Source organism: Antechinus flavipes, chromosome 4 (genome assembly GCF_016432865.1).
Source record: "Antechinus flavipes isolate AdamAnt ecotype Samford, QLD, Australia chromosome 4, AdamAnt_v2, whole genome shotgun sequence".
Lineage (NCBI taxonomy): Eukaryota > Metazoa > Chordata > Mammalia > Dasyuromorphia > Dasyuridae > Antechinus > Antechinus flavipes.
In genome coordinates this window covers 106939745-106956346 of record NC_067401.1, presented here as the reverse complement: position 1 = coordinate 106956346, position 16602 = coordinate 106939745, and the positions used below count along the sequence as shown (strand labels likewise).

The following is a 16602-nucleotide window of genomic DNA, read 5'->3' as shown; positions in this document are numbered from 1 at the left end:
TGCAGCTTTTTCATTTTCAACTTTTGTGTCAAATCAGATACTGTGTCTCTACCCCTGCTCCTTCTTCCTTATTTATTCCTCCTCTTCTCCTACACATTTCCACATATTGTCATAATAATTTAAGGACCAAAAACTATTATTTTGTCCAGAGACATAAACTTAGAGATAGGCACAAACTACATAGACTTTGAAATACATTTGTTTAGCCCTCAGTGTGATTAGAAGGTACCATATAGACATTGCAGTAAAAGAAGCATTTTGTAATCTGTTCAATAAATGCAATATGTCCTTACCTGTGAGAAGGGAATATCAATGACATCTACCTTACTGGGTTGTTGTGAAGACTAAAGGAAAGTATATAGGTAAAGAATGGCAGTTTGTGGTACAATGAATAGAACCAGCTGAAATCTGTCACAACATCATTGTTAAATTTTCATTATGAGTGTTTATACCTCAGAAATTAATAAATCTTGAAAATCAGGCTTCTTTGATTATTTTGTTGTTAAGGAAGAGAGATGAAGGAAATGTTAATAATGCAAATTAAACTTAAAGTATCTTTTGGGTATGTTTTTATTTTATTTTTTATTTTTTGAGTCAGTTGTTAATAAATGTTAAATGTTAAAACATTTATTGATCAGTCTCTTGTTGCATGGAAATGAGAATGTTTTCATACAAGAAAATGCAGAAGACACATCTTAATATTAAACCTTTTTGCATGATTACCAACTCCATCATACTCTTATTTTAAGTCTAATTTCAGGCACATAGTAGGATCCGCTTGTAGCAGTAAAGGAACTATAACAGGGACAATAGACAATTATAACTATTAGTTTAAAAGTTGTTCCCATGGACTTCCTTGATGTTTCTATAAGGAAAGCATCAGAGAATCTATTTGTTCACCTGCTTTTTCTTTTATTTCTCCCAGTTACACTCATGAGGTGAGAGACCATGGGAAACTGGAGTGGGACCCATGTAGAGAAATTCATTCTGGTGGGCTTTCCTACATCGCAACCCCTTCAGCTGTTTCTCTTTGTCCTTTTTCTGACCTTCTACCTGATTACTGTTCTGGAGAATGCTCTGATTGTATCTACTATATGGCTCACACCTGCCCTCCACCGTCCAATGTATTTTTTCTTGGGGCATCTGTCCTTCTTGGAGATGTGGTACATCAATGTTACTGTACCTCGCCTATTAGGAGCCTTCCTTAACCAGCATCTTTGGATTTCCTTTGTGGGCTGTATGACCCAGCTCTACTTTTTCATCGGGCTGGCCTGCACTGAATGTGTCCTTTTAGCTGTCATGGCTTATGATCGATACCTGGCCATCTGTGAGCCCCTTCGCTACTCCAGCCTCATGCCTTCAACTCTAGCTACCCGCCTCGCAGCAGCTTCCTGGGGCAGTGGCTTTTTTAGCTCCATGATGAAGCTCTTATTCATTGCTCGGCTGTCCTATTGTGGACCCAATGTCATCAACCACTTCTTCTGTGACATCTCTCCTCTTCTCAACCTCACTTGTACAGACAAGGAACAAGCTGAGATGGTAGATTTCCTCCTGGCCTTGATAATGATCTTGCTCCCTCTGCTGGCAGTTGCATCCTCTTATGTTGTCATCATTATGACCATCCTTAAGATCCCTACTGCTCAGGGAAGAAAGAAGGCATTTTCAACCTGCGCTTCACACTTGGCAGTAGTTATTATTTTCTACTCCTCCACCCTCTTCACATATGCTCGACCTCGGGCTATGTATGCCTTTAACTACAATAAAGTTATATCTGTTTTATATACTGTTATTGTGCCTCTCCTCAATCCTGCCATCTACTGCCTGAGGAACAAGGAAATAAAAGATGCTTTAAAGAAAACAGTACTGGGACGATGTCACCATCTTGGGGATTCTCGAGATTGAAAGTAAACACATTGTGGGAAGGAATGAGGAGCTAAAAAGGACAAAAGATAAAAGAGAGAAGCTCCCCAAAGCAAGAAGAGAGAATTCCCATTGTCAGGTGGTGATCTTGGGAGTGTGAACAATTGCTGTTCCTCATGTCCTAAAAAAAAAAAAAAAAAAGTGTAAAGTCAAATTGTACTTTAGATACATTGATCCATTTTTGTATATCTATACCCACTAACCAAGAAAGTTCCACTCCCCCACTGTAAGTGAAGGGAAAGGAAGTACTGAAAGAAATGGAAAATTCCTCATTAGAGATGTATGTATTACAAGGTAGAGAATGTCTGTGCTACCTGTTGAATGAGGTGACAGACAAATGGTGGAAAGTCCTAATTCCTAATTACTGTCTAGTGTCATTAAATGTTGAAAATTTTCTTCCCCAGTTTATGGAAAGATGCTCCATACTTTTAATCCTATTTACTTTAAATTCTTTTCTCTTGGCATCAGGAAAATTAAGCCACATATCTTTCATAGGCAAGCAATATGGTAAAATGTTAATTTCCACATTAGTGTGACAGTGTCAGTTTCATGTTGAATAAATCTATAATTTGCCTGATAAATGTTCTCTTCTTTAGGATACACATCTCCAATTCCTTCAACAGATCTTCATCTCACACAATCTCAAGAGTTATTCAGCATCCTGGTCACTTTTCTTTGGATGACTCTTGCTCCTCCGTGTCTTTTCAACTTGGGGTCTTATGAAAAAAAAATTATTCTAGATATGGTCTTGTTGGGATGCAGTATATACAATACCTTCTTAAAGGTATGAAAAGAAATGGAAATGAAAAGAGTCAATGTACCATTAATAAAGATGAAATTAAAACCATTATTAAAAGTTATTTTACCCAATTATTTGCCAGTGAAACTGACCTACAATTTGAAAAGGCAAGCAATATAAAACTAAATACATTATGTATGAAGCCATGTAAAACATGTTTCCATATTACAAAAAAAAAATACATGTAAACAAAAATATAAGTGAAAAGAGGATGCTACAATCTTCATTAAGTGTTCAACAATTTTCTTTCTGGAAATGAATAGTTTTTCATCATAGGACCTTGGGAATTGTCTTGAATCATTGTCCTGATTAAATTAACTAAACCTTTCACATTTGATCATTGTTACAGAATTGTAATTACTGTATACAGTTGTCTCTGATTATGTTCATTTCACTTTTAATCAATTCCTATCAGACTTCTAAGATTTTTCTGAAGCCATTGTACTTGTCATTTCTTATATCACAATAGTATTACATCCTGACAACATACTTAAACATTTAATTATTCTTCAATGGGAGAGTATCCTCTTAATTTCCAATGCTTTGCAACCATAAAAATAGCTGCTATTATTTTTTCTGTATAGATAGGTCCATTCTTCTTTTATTTAGTCCCCTTGGGATATAAACCTCATAGTGATATTGATAGATCAAAGAGTATGCACTTTTTAATAGTCCTTTGATTATAATTCCAAATTGTCCTCCAGAACCACTTCACAATTCCATCAACAATATGCCCCTATTTTTTCATTTCTCTTCCAACACTTATCATTTTTCTTTTCTGTCATAATAGCCAATTTGATAGTTATGAAGTGATACTTCAAACTCTTTTAATTTATATTTCTCTAATCAATAGTGATTTAGAAAATTTTGAAAAGTAACTATTGATAGCTTTGATTTAACTTAAATAGAATTGTCATTTTTATTATTTTGCCTCTAGTGATCAATATTTCTCTATTTAACTATGTCTTTATTTGCATAAAAATGTTTTGTAACTGTGTTCATGTTGTCTCAAATATTTTATATTGCCTACAATTATTTTGAACAAAATTTTTCTATGTGTTCATGCTAGGTTTCGTTGGTAATATATGAAAATGCTGACAATTTATGTGGATTTGATTTTTTATCTTACAACTTTGCTGAAGTTGTTCATTGTTTAAGCAAATTTTCATTGATTAGGGTTCTCTAAGTATAAAACGTCTTCATAAGATCTTCAAAGCATGATAGTTTTATTTCTTTATTGCCTATTTTTATTCTAATTTGTTTGGTTTTATTTCTAGAGCTAGTATTTCTAGTACAATATTGAATAATAGTGATGATAATTGACATCTTTGCATCAATCCTGATCTTATTTTCAAGGATTTTAGTTTATCCCCATTGTAAACAAAAATTGATCTTGGTTTTAGATAGGTATTAATTATCATTGTAAAAGTTTCCCTCCTCAATTTTCTTTTTGCCCAAGGAATCAGGAGGAAGAGTTCCTGATTCCTTGGGATTGCAAACACTTCTTCTCTAGGCCATTTCTCCATTGGTATGAAAAGCAACACTGTTTGTCAGAGCTTCCATTCCTTCTTCCCCCACTAAAAAATATTCCCCTGTGGGGCAGAGCCAAGATGGTGGAGAGGACACACATTTCTTTCTGATCATCTCCCACAACCCTCAGGCTAATTAACAAATATAGCCTTTGAATTAGGTTCTGGACTGGCAGAATATTGGGAATGCAACAAATTACCAGGAGGAGATAATTTCAAAGATGACCAGAAAAGGTCTGTTTCAATCAGGCATGGAGGAAGGCAGGCCAAGCACAAGCAGGGTGAGCACAGACTCTGGGGAACACAAAGGCAGCACTGAGTCCTGGGGTTGTGGGAAGTCTGTGCAATGGAAAATCTGTAAGGAGGAATCTACAGCAGTGTTTGCTACTTTGCCCTGGTTGAAAGCCAGTAGATCAGCAGAGAAGTTATAAAACATCCAACACAAACAAAAAGTAAATAGTGAATCCCAAAATGGCAAAATCTCATGGGACCTGGCCATGCCCACCATGAAGTCAGTACACATTCATTTAGCACAGCCAACATTGACCCAACATAGCCACTGCCACTTGTAGAGGAAGCTTAGACAACCCCCTTGCCCTAAAACAGATCTCCACTTTAAAAAATGAATAAAAAAGCAAAAAAGAACTCTGACCACAGGTAGTATTTATGGTGAAAGAGAAGAGATTTCTAACCTGAGGAGATTAAAAGCAGAGTGTCTCCAGATAAAGCCCCCAAAGATACTATAAATTGGTCCCCATCACAGAAGGCTCTCCTAGAAGAAATTTTTTAAAAGATATTTTAAAAGAGCTAGAAGAAAAATGGGGAAAGGAAATGAAAACTTAGTTATTTTTGTAGTTATCCATGCTTTGGGTCTTATCTCCTTCTAAACTGTAATCTTTATAAAAACAAGTATGCTCATATTTTCTAAATTTTGCATCTCATAGTACTCACCCAAGAGTTCTGCACTTAATAAATAAATAAATCATTGTTGGATTGATTTTACTCAAACTGAATGATTATATACAGGACTCCTGATTTGAAATCCCCTCCCCCTGCCTAGATTTCCACTTTATTTCATGAAATAAAGTGCCTTAGACTGAAAAGAAATTTACATCTGGCAGAGAGATTATGTCAATATGTGTATGAACATGTATGAGCTTGTACTCTGCTTGTCTTCATGTAGTGAGACTAATTGTGCATGCTTGTAAGGGTATAGGTACTGGTTTTCTTGCACTTCAAGGTATCAAAATATGCATAACTTTAATCCCTTTAGCTATCTTCTGCATTTTTATAATTCTGTCTCTACCTGGAGATCCTTGCTGTGTGTAGAGACCAGTCAGAGATTGGGAAAAGGAACGCTTCTCTTTCCTCCCCCTACCATCATCCTCTTTACCTTCCAATTTGAATTCACAGCCCAATTTGGAAGTGGGTATTGGGCACTGTTCAAATTGACCTAAGTACCTTCTTTTCCCTGAGGTACCACTTAATTCTATCCTCATCCCTGCCTCCTTCAAATGCTTATCCCAAGTCTCCCGTAGGAGTTTTGATTGGCCAAATCATCTTTCCAGTTATCTCATCTAGGAGAGGTCCCCTGAGAAGTCAAGGATTTGGTTCTTGGGACAAAGGGAAAGGAAAACATGAAGCACCACTAGTGTTTGCCTCAATCTTGACTTTAGCTCAGGAGAAATAAAACACAGACCAAACCAGTCTTTCTCAGCACAGCTCTGCTTAGTTCAGCCCAACCCAATTCATCACAGTTCAGACAGAATCTGCAGTGCCTGATCAGGTTTGGAGACTCATTGTTAATATCTAATATCCAAATTCTTTACAGGCTGAAAGCTTAGTTGAATTTGAATCATGCAAAAAAAAAAAAAAAATGAGGGAATTGACTCAATATTTCAACAAATATATTCAAAGTGTTCTAGAGAGACTTTTCACATCTTTCCAGAAGATCAGTGTAGCTATCTCTCAATTATTCATAATAATAGTGATGGCTAGTGACCTGGATAATGCAAAATTATTTTTAATTGGCTTGAGAATGCATTTGTTCTGTTGCTATTTACTTGTTTTAGTGCATGCTTTTCTTCCCTGAGCACATAAAGATTAATGTTAGGGGGATAAAAATTGGAAAATGGCAAACTAGAATCCCCAACACAAGGTAGCATATTTTTAGACCTCATAGGTGTACCTGAGACTTGACTGGAAAATTCTTGTTGTAATATTCTAAAAAGATACAAAAGGAACATTATTGGAAAAATTGTTGGAATTTATACTAAGCTATATTTAGTCATGTGAAGAAAGCAAATAACCTTAAGTGAGAAGGGTCAAAATCCTTCTGGATCAGGGGTATTCTATCTGCTTTAAGAATAGATTTCAGGAACTTTGATAGGGAAAAATGCATGTTTTATTTTTCTCATCTCTAACTGAATTTTTTTTTCCAATTATTTGAAAAGATTATTCTGATGAAGGGTCCTTATTTTCACCAGATCATAATAAAATAAAATGAAAAACTTCTAACTTAGATGAAGATCAAAAGAGGAAGAAGCAATATTATTGCTAAAGTATAGTACAGAGCACATAGGCAGAATGAGGAAATTAAAAAAAAAAAAAAGAATTTGGACAAATGGTCATAAGCAAGAGGAGGACTTAATTTATCCAGATTTCTACAGGCGTTCTTGCCATAAGCAGAGCAAATAATTACTGTATGGAAGATACCAATTTCTAAATATTTAAAATGAGATCATGAAGAGGAGGGATTACATTTCTTCTCTTTGGTTCCTGAGATAGGAATCAGGAGCTATGGGAGGAAATGGAAAATTTGGGATTGATGTGAGAAAAAACTTTCTGAAAATGGAAACTATCCAAAAAATAAAGGACTGTCTTATGAGGTTTTTCTTCCATTCTTTAGGGGTCTTCAGGAAAGGCTAAGACAATTTATCAGATGTGTTGTAAAAGGAATTCTTTTGGGGATTATGGATTGGAATAGATAGCCTACAAGATTCCTTCCAATTCTAAAATTCTGTGATTCTGTAAAATTAAGAAATTGAGATTTCACTATAATGGTCACCTATGGTGGGATTCTGGTAAAGAGTAGATGGGCATTTTTGTTCACATGTATGTGTAGTGGGAGAGAAGGTGATACTTTTTCATATAAAGGGAATAACTATGGTTGGAACACTGGGAGACTGTCAATTGCTTCCCTTAGCTATTCCCAGCACACTCCCAGGAAACATTCATTTTCTTCAGCTTCTAATTGAATCAGAGCCAAGTTTTCTTATGTTTACAGGGGAGTGGGGTAGCACATATATGAAGCATACAACTTGGGAGGAAGACTGAAGTGAATAGCAATCTTGCTGTTTTTACAGTTAATGATGAGATGATGGTGGTGATGATGATGGTGATGATATGAATAGCCAACTTTATATAACAGCTAACATTTATATAGTGCTTACTATGTGCCAGTTCATTGCAGTATTTGTGGTCAACCCATGTTTTGACCTCACTGTATCATAACTCCAGCATTGTCACTTTGATCCTCTTCAAGAATAAAGGACAACAACCAAAGAAAAATGTGCCAGTCATTGTACTAAGCATTTTTTGCAAATGTTCTATTAGATCCTCACAACAACTCTGGGAGGTTGGTTCTATTATTATCCCCATTTTATAGTTGATAAGCCTGGGGCAGACAAAGATGAAATGACTTGCCCAGAATCACAGGGCTAATAAGTGCCTGAGGTTGCATTCTGCTTCACTCATTTGGACCTAAAGAATGTTAGAGCCTGAAGAAATCTTAAAAGATTATTGAGTGTTAATATTCTCATTATTAGGGAAATAGAGAGCCAGAATGACAAATTGAACTAGCTAAAAACACACACATAATTAGTGACAGAGCCAAAAAAAAAAAAAAAAAAGCCCAGGCCTTCCGACTCCCAATAAAATATCATTTTCTCTTGCATCATTTTGCCTTGGTGTCTCAGTTTCCTTCATGCCATTTAACATTTCATAGCTTCCTCTTTCATGTTTCAGAATTTTAGAGAAAAAGGTAAAGCCTAAATGATATGTCTAGGTGGAAAAGAGATAAAATTCTGGTGAGTTAAGCAATTTATTTAGTCAAACTGTAATTTGAAAATGAAGTTAGAATGGAAATTTAATTATCCTTACTCAAAGTCCTATGTTGGGTGGGATTATTCCAATGGGAAAGCATGATCACTAAAAGCAATACAATTGGATTTTCTTTCACAGGCATTTTGTAGTTAATTGTTGGAATTGGAATGTGAGTTTCAAGATGTCTCCAGCTTTAAACTCTCCTGTTCAAATATTCTGATTCAGCAGATTTCTCCTGAGCTCTCCAGTTCCTCCAGTGAAAGAAATTTTAGAGTAGAGAAGATAGGCCCAAGAAAGGGAATGATTACATTCTAGATGAAGTGGCACATAAATAAATCCCACCACAAACCAGGACTTTTTAAAGAAAATATTTATCATAAGGGATCCTTTTGTCTTTGGGGCAGGAATTTCCTGAATACTCAGAAAGAGGGAAACAGACAAATTTCACAGAATCACAGTCTCAAAGTAAGGCGAAACTAACTAGTCCCTAGTATAAACTGCTTACCTGAGTAAAGAATCTCCATTACAGCATCTCAACTAAGTGTTTATATAGCCTCTGCTTGAGAACCTCTCCTCATGCTCATTATCTCCTAAAGCAATTTGATTCAATTTTTGAATATTTCTTTCTGCAACAAGCCCCAGAATGTACAAATTGTTAGCTTTGGCTCTTTTTCCTCTTCAAGATTTTAGAGAGATGAGTTCATATTTTCTGTTAAACAACATAATTCTGTTCCCATATTCCAACCTCCTAATGAAAGATTGAATGAGATACTTGAAACTGGAATAATAACGTCATTGATTTTCATTAGGTCTCAAGTCTCAATTTGAGATTTTAAGAATTATTTTCAGGGTTTGGGGAAAGAAAAAAAATACCAATCTCTTTGGAATAGGCTGGAAAATCCTTAGGGTGTCAGTAAGCAGGACTTCCAAGGTCTAAAACCATATCTTGAATCTCCTCCCTAGAAGAAAAGCAGGTAGTAGATTTCTACATAGGCCATCAGCATTGACCTCATTATCCTCAGGTATATTGTTCTCTATTTTCAATCCTCATTTCTTTTTAGAAATCTTTTCTTCATCTCTTGTTGATTCATTCCATTTTCTATTGTGACTGTTCCAAATTTTCTCTGATTATTGTTATGGGCCAGAACTCTGAACTTGGAACAAAGGATTCTTACAAGCTACTAAATCAGTGGAATTGATAGAGGCAATTGTTATCTAATTTAGCATGGTTCAGTATGATTGATTTAATATTACAAGGAGATGCTATGGGCCAGAACTTGAAACAAGGTACTAAGTGGAATTGAGGAGACAATGGTTATATCTAGTTTAGCATTGATTTAATCTTACAACAAATAATGGTTTCCTAGTGATATAATGATTGGTGTATACTCATTGTGGGATATATAAGCAAGAAGCATTCAGGGCCAGAAGACAAGCACACTAGAAGCTCTCAGAGGCTGAGACAGATTCATTCCACCTTCAAGCTTTGTTGTGGTTGGAGGCTGAAGCAGAACCCTTGGAAGTCAGGGAGATTCAGAAGCCAGAGAAGGCAGGCGGGAGCTCAAACTCTCGGAACCAAGACTACAGAAGGCCTCTAAGAAAGCTAAACCAGGCTACAGGAAAAGAGAAAGGCTTGGAAAGAGACAATAAAGGATTTGGACTTTAACACCTGGCTGCATTTGGGATGATTACTGAACTGAAACTGCCTCCAGAGACCCCATGAAAACCCCAACAAGAGAATATTCCATTTTAGAGAAGAATATTACAGATTATTAAGAAATCTCTCCTCTGATTATGAAGAAACAAACAAGCTCTACTTATGAACAGCTAGTTGATACTAGTACTAGAGTCAGGAGGAGCTGAACCTCAGACACTACCTGTGTGATGCTGGACAAATCCCTTAACCTCTGTATGCTTCAGTTTTATCATCTGAAAAATGGAGATAATGAGGGTACCTACCTTCCAAGGCTGTTGTGAGGATCAAATGAGAAAAATTTGTAAAGCACTTTACAAACTTTAATGTAATTTATGAATGTTAGTTATCATTATTTCTTTGCTAAATGTAAAACCATCTGAAATGAGATCCTATACCTTCCTCATCTCTGTCCTATAAAATCTCTTTTCTTCCTTCTCCTCTACTCTTGTCTCTTAGGCTATAGTTTTCCTCATCTTTGCTAAGAATTATCTTTCCTTTGTGTTTTCAATCCTATCCTCACTTACTACCACCATAGCTTACTCCATAATGATACTTACGTCTTTTGTATATTCAGTTTCTCTCTACAAGTTCTTTGTATTTTGCCTACAAAACACAATTTGGTCTGTACATTCAAATAGTAAAACAAAACAAAACTTCTCCTCTTTACTACCATTTCTACAATCATCTTGTTTCTTATTCCATTTTATATCTAAACTGGGGGGGGGGGGAAGCTGTCTATAATTGCTGTCTCCATTTCCTTACTACTCATTCACTTCTCATTCTCTAGTATCTACCCTTCATTTCTAGTCCACTGAAAATGCCCCCCTCAAATGTTATCAAAAAAATCTCTCTATCGAAGACTCACTCCCTTTTTTTCCTCCATCTTTTATTTCCATGGCACTAGAGCCTTCTGATTCATTTATTCAACTAAAATTTCATGAAAAAATCATTATATCATTTAAATCAATAAACAAATATTTTTAAAAACACACATTGTATGGAGAACACTGTGCTATACACATGAGGATGTAAACAAGAAAATGTAGATTTCTGACTCCAAAGAGTTTATGATCTAGTGAGAATAATAGAAATAATAAGCTTAATAATAATAGCCTACTCTTCTGTTACTTCCTTCACTCTCTCCTCTGATGATTCTTCTATTGCTACTTCCTAAATATAAGTATTCCATAAAGTTATACCAGAAATTCCCTTCTATTCATTCTCTATGGCCTCTCTTTTAGTAGGTGTCTTTTGACTATCTCAACAAATTTAAGATGCCTCAAACTTATATATTATCATACTCCTAAACTAACTCTTTTTTCTGTATTTCTTGATTTTCAACCCCCTGAGTTATTCAAAACAACAATCAGTTGTGTCTAATTCTTTCTGACCTCATTAAGGGTTTTCTTGGCAAATTTACTGGAGTGCTTTGCCATTTCCTTCTCTAGGTTATTTTCTCAGTGAAGAAACCAAGGCAAATAGGGGTAAGTGATTTTCCCAGGGTCACTCAGCTAGTAAGTATCTGAGACTAATTTTGAGCTCAAAGAGATGAATCTTCCTAACTCCAAGCCTGGCACACGGTCCACTGTACAACTCTAGCTGACCCATTTTTAAAATTATGGCAGCACTATTATCCTAGTCAATTAAACCTAGAAAACTTGAACCCATATCTGACTTCTCCCTTTCTTTGCTTCTGTCTTCCACTTGCTTCATAATCATTTGCAAACCTCACTGGTTCTACCTTCTTATGATTTTTGGCAAGTTTTATTTTTTTTTTTAATATTGTCAGTATCCAGTAAAACTTTTCATCATCACTCATCTTGGTTTAAGTGCTCCAATATCTTTATCTTCCAATCCATCCTACATGCTATCATTATTATAGGAATCTTCCTATAGAATGCCTCTGATCATGCTCTCTCCTTTAAGATTTTTTGGTGGTTTTCTATTGCTTAGATGAGTACATTTAAGACCTTCATGATCTAACTCTAACCTATCTCTCTAGAGTATTTCATATCCAACTATTTCCTAAGATCTACCCTGCCATCTAGCCAAATGGAATTATTCATTACTCTCTGAACATATACTATGGTTCTCTATTTCCCTGTCTTTTTCTCATGTTCTTTCTCTGTTTAGAGAATATAGATAATCCAAAATACTATGTCTACCAAAAATGACTGATTCTCTGCTTTTGTTTTTTCCACAATAGAGAAGGAAATGCAACAAAGATCCAATATTGAGTCCTGCCCCTTTCTCTAACTTGCTTTGTGCTGTAACGTAAATGTCTTTAATTTCATTAAGGTTTCCTCATTTATCAAATGGGTATTATAATCTAATAACCTGTTCACTTTGGGGATTACAAAAATCAAAAACAAGGATAGTACTCTTCATTCCTCACCTTTGCCTTTTTTCTTGTAGAGCTAACTGGTATTTTCTTTTATCAGCTTTCAAAAAGGTTTCAAAAAACTCTGTGATTTATGCTGCCAACTGCCAACAATCAAACAATAGCTTGTCTTGTTTTCCACTAATATGCAAAAGGATCCATAACTAAAGTTGGTATCCCCAAAAGGTATGTGCTGGGAATTGTCTGGATTGTGATGGAATGGGGAGAATAGGGTAAACTTGCACTGGGAATTTTCTGAAGGAGTAATAATGGTTCCCTGTGATTTATTGAACAAACATTTATTCTAGATATGGTCTTGTTGGGATGCAGTATATACAATACCTTCTTAAAGGTATGAAAAGAAATGGAAATGAAAAGAGTCAATGTATCATTAATAAAGATGAAATTAAAACCATTATTAAAAGTTATTTTACCCAATTATTTGCCAGTGAAACTGACCTACAATTTGAAAAGGCAAGCAATATAAAACTAAATACATTATGTATGAAGCCATGTAAAACATGTTTCCATATTACAAAAAAAATACATGTAAACAAAAATATAAGTGAAAATAGGATGCTACAATCTTCATTAAGTGTTCAACAATTTTCTTTCTGGAAATGAATAGTTTTTCATCATAGGACCTTGGGAATTGTCTTGAATCATTGTCCTGATTAAATTAACTAAACCTTTCACATTTGATCATTGTTACAGAATTGCAATTACTGTATACAGTTGTCTCTGATTATGTTCATTTCACTTTTAATCAATTCCTATCAGACTTCTAAGATTTTTCTGAAGCCATTGTACTTGTCATTTCTTATATCACAATAGTATTACATCCTGACAACATACTTAAACATTTAATTATTCTTCAATGGGAGAGTATCCTCTTAATTTCCAATGCTTTGCAACCATAAAAATAGCTGCTATTATTTTTTCTGTATAGATAGGTCCATTCTTCTTTTATTTAGTCCCCTTGGGATATAAACCTCATAGTGATATTGATAGATCAAAGAGTATGCACTTTTTAATAGTCCTTTGATTATAATTCCAAATTATCCTCCAGAACACTTCACAATTCCATCAACAATATGTCCCTATTTTTTCATTTCTCTTCCAACATTTATCATTTTTCTTTTCTATCATATTAGCCAATTTGATAGTTATGAAGCGATACTTCAAATTCTTTTAATTTATATTTCTCTAATCAATAATAACTTAGAAAATTTTGAAAAGTAACTATTGATAGTTTTGATTTAATTTAAATAGAATTGTCATTTTTATTATCTTGCCTCTAGTGATCAATATTTCTCTATTTAACTATGTCTTTATTTGCATAAAAATGTTTGTAACTATGTTCATATAGTCTCAAATATTTTATATTGCCTACAATTATTTTGAACAAAATTTCTCTATGTGTTCATGATAGGTTTTGTTGGTAATATATGGAAATGCTGACAATTTATGTGGATTTATTTTTTTATCTTACAACTTTGCTGAAGTTATTCATTGTTTAAACAAATTTTCATTGATTAGGATTCTCTAAGTATAAAACATCATAAGATCTTCAAAGCATGATAGTTTTATTTCTCCATTGCCTATTTTTATTGTAATTTCTTTTACTTGTTTTACTTCTAGAGTTAGTATTTCTAGTACAATATTGAATAGTAGTGATGATAATTGACATCTTTGCATCAATCCTGATCTTATTTTCAAGGATTTTATTTTATCCCCATTGTAAACAAAAATAGATCTTGGTTTTAGATAGGTGTTAATTATCATTGTAAAAGTTTCCCTCCTCAATTTTCCTTTTGCCCAAGGAATCAGGAGGAAGAGTTCTTGATTCCTTGGGATTGCAAACACTTCTTCTCTAGGCCATTTCTCCATTGGTATGAAAAGCAACACTGTTTGTCAGAGCTTCCATTCCTTCTTCCCCCACTAAAAAATATTCCCCTGTGGGGCAGAGCCAAGATGGTGGAGAGGACACACATTTCTTTCTGATCATCTCCCACAACCCTCAGGCTAATTAACAAATATAGCCTTTGAATTAGGTTCTGGACTGGCAGAATATTGGGAATGCAACAAATTACCAGGAGGAGATAATTTCAAAGATGACCAGAAAAGGTCTGTTTCAATCAGGCATGGAGGAAGGCAGGCCAAGCACAAGCAGGGTGAGCACAGACTCTGGGGAACACAAAGGCAGCACTGAGTCCTGGGGTTGTGGGAAGTCTGTGCAATGGAAAATCTGTAAGGAGGAATCTACAGCAGTGTTTGCTACTTTGCTCTGGTTGAAAGCCAGTAGATCAGCAGAGAAGTTATAAAACATCCAACACAAACAAAAAGTAAATAGTGAATCCCAAAATGGCAAAATCTCATGGGACCTGGCCATGCCCACCATGAAGTCAGTACACATTCATTTAGCACAGCCAACATTGACCCAACATAGCCACTGCCACTTGTAGAGGAAGCTTAGACAACCCCCTTGCCCTAAAACAGATCTCCACTTTAAAAAAATGAATAAAAAAGCAAAAAGAACTCTGACCATAGGTAGTATTTATAGTGAAAGGGAAGAGATTTCTAACCCTGAGGAGATTAAAAGCAGATTGTCTCCAGATAAAGCCCCAAAAGATACTATAAATTGGTCCCCATCACAGAAGGCTCTCCTAGAAGAAATTTTAAAGAGATATTTTAAAAGAGCTAGAAGAAAAATGGGGAAAGGAAATGAAAACTTTGTTATTTTTGTAGTTATCCATGTTTTGGGTCTTATTTCCTTCTAAATTGTAATCTTTATAAGAACAAGTATGCTCATATTTTCTAAATTTTGCATCTCATAGTACTCACCCAAGATTTCTGCACATAATAAATGTTTCATAAATCACTGTTGCATTGATTTAACTCAAATTGAATGATTATATACAGGGCTTTTGATTTGAAATGCCCCCCCCCACCTCGCTAAGATTTCCACTTTATTTCATGAAATGTAAAAAAGTCTTTCTGTTTGTGCCTTAGACTGAAAAGAAATTTACATCTGGCAGAGAGATTATGCCAATATGTGTATGAACATGTATGAGTCTGTACTCTGCTTGTCTGCATGCAATGAGACTGTGCATGCTTGTAAGGGTATAGGTACTGGTTTTCTTCCACTTCAAGGTATCAAAATATGCATAACTTTAATCCCTTTAGCTATCTTCTGCATTTTTATAATTCTGTCTCTACCTGGAGATCCTTGCTCTGTGTAGAGACCAGTCAGAGATTGGGAAAAGGAACGCTTCTCTTTCCTCCCCCTACCATCATCCTCTTTACCTTCCAATTTGAATTCACAGCCCAATTTGGAAGTGGGTATTGGGCACTGTTCAAATTGACCTAAGTACCTTCTTTTCCCTGAGGTACCACTTAATTCTATCCTCATCCCTGCCTCCTTCAAATGCTTATCCCAAGTCTCCCGTAGGAGTTTTGATTGGCCAAATCATCTTTCCAGTTATCTCATCTAGGAGAGGTCCCCTGAGAAGTCAAGGATTTGGTTCTTGGGACAAAGGGAAAGGAAAACATGAAGCACCACTAGTGTTTGCCTCAATCTTGACTTTAGCTCAGGAGAAATAAAACACAGACCAAACCAGTCTTTCTCAGCACAGCTCTGCTTAGTTCAGCCCAACCCAATTCATCACAGTTCAGACAGAATCTGCAGTGCCTGATCAGGTTTGGAGACTCATTGTTAATATCTAATATCCAAATTCTTTACAGGCTGAAAGCTTAGTTGAATTTGAATCATGCAAAAAAAAAAAAAAAATGAGGGAATTGACTCAATATTTCAACAAATATATTCAAAGTGTTCTAGAGAGACTTTTCACATCTTTCCAGAAGATCAGTGTAGCTATCTCTCAATTATTCATAATAATAGTGATGGCTAGTGACCTGGATAATGCAAAATTATTTTTAATTGGCTTGAGAATGCATTTGTTCTGTTGCTATTTACTTGTTTTAGTGCATGCTTTTCTTCCCTGAGCACATAAAGATTAATGTTAGGGGGATAAAAATTGGAAAATGGCAAACTAGAATCCCCAACACAAGGTAGCATATTTTTAGACCTCATAGGTGTCCCTGAGACTTGACTGGAAAATTCTTGTTGTAATATTCTAAAAAGATACAAAAGGAACATTATTGGAAAAATTGT

At 35.2% G+C, this 16602-nt stretch overlaps 1 protein-coding gene across 1 annotated transcript; it reads left to right on the top strand.

The window, feature by feature from the left end:
* Nucleotides 1–948: 948 nt before the first annotated feature.
* Nucleotides 949–1902, top strand: LOC127558689 (olfactory receptor 6P1). Its single transcript, XM_051991930.1, has one exon. It carries the CDS (start codon nucleotides 949–951, stop codon nucleotides 1900–1902), a length of 954 nt encoding a protein of 317 aa, XP_051847890.1.
* Nucleotides 1903–16602: the final 14700 nt, after the last annotated feature.

Excerpts from the sequence above, each read along its gene's own strand:
- LOC127558689 (XM_051991930.1), top strand. The coding sequence starts at position 949 with ATGGGAAACTGGAGTGGGACCCATGTAGAGAAATTCATTCTGGTGGGC.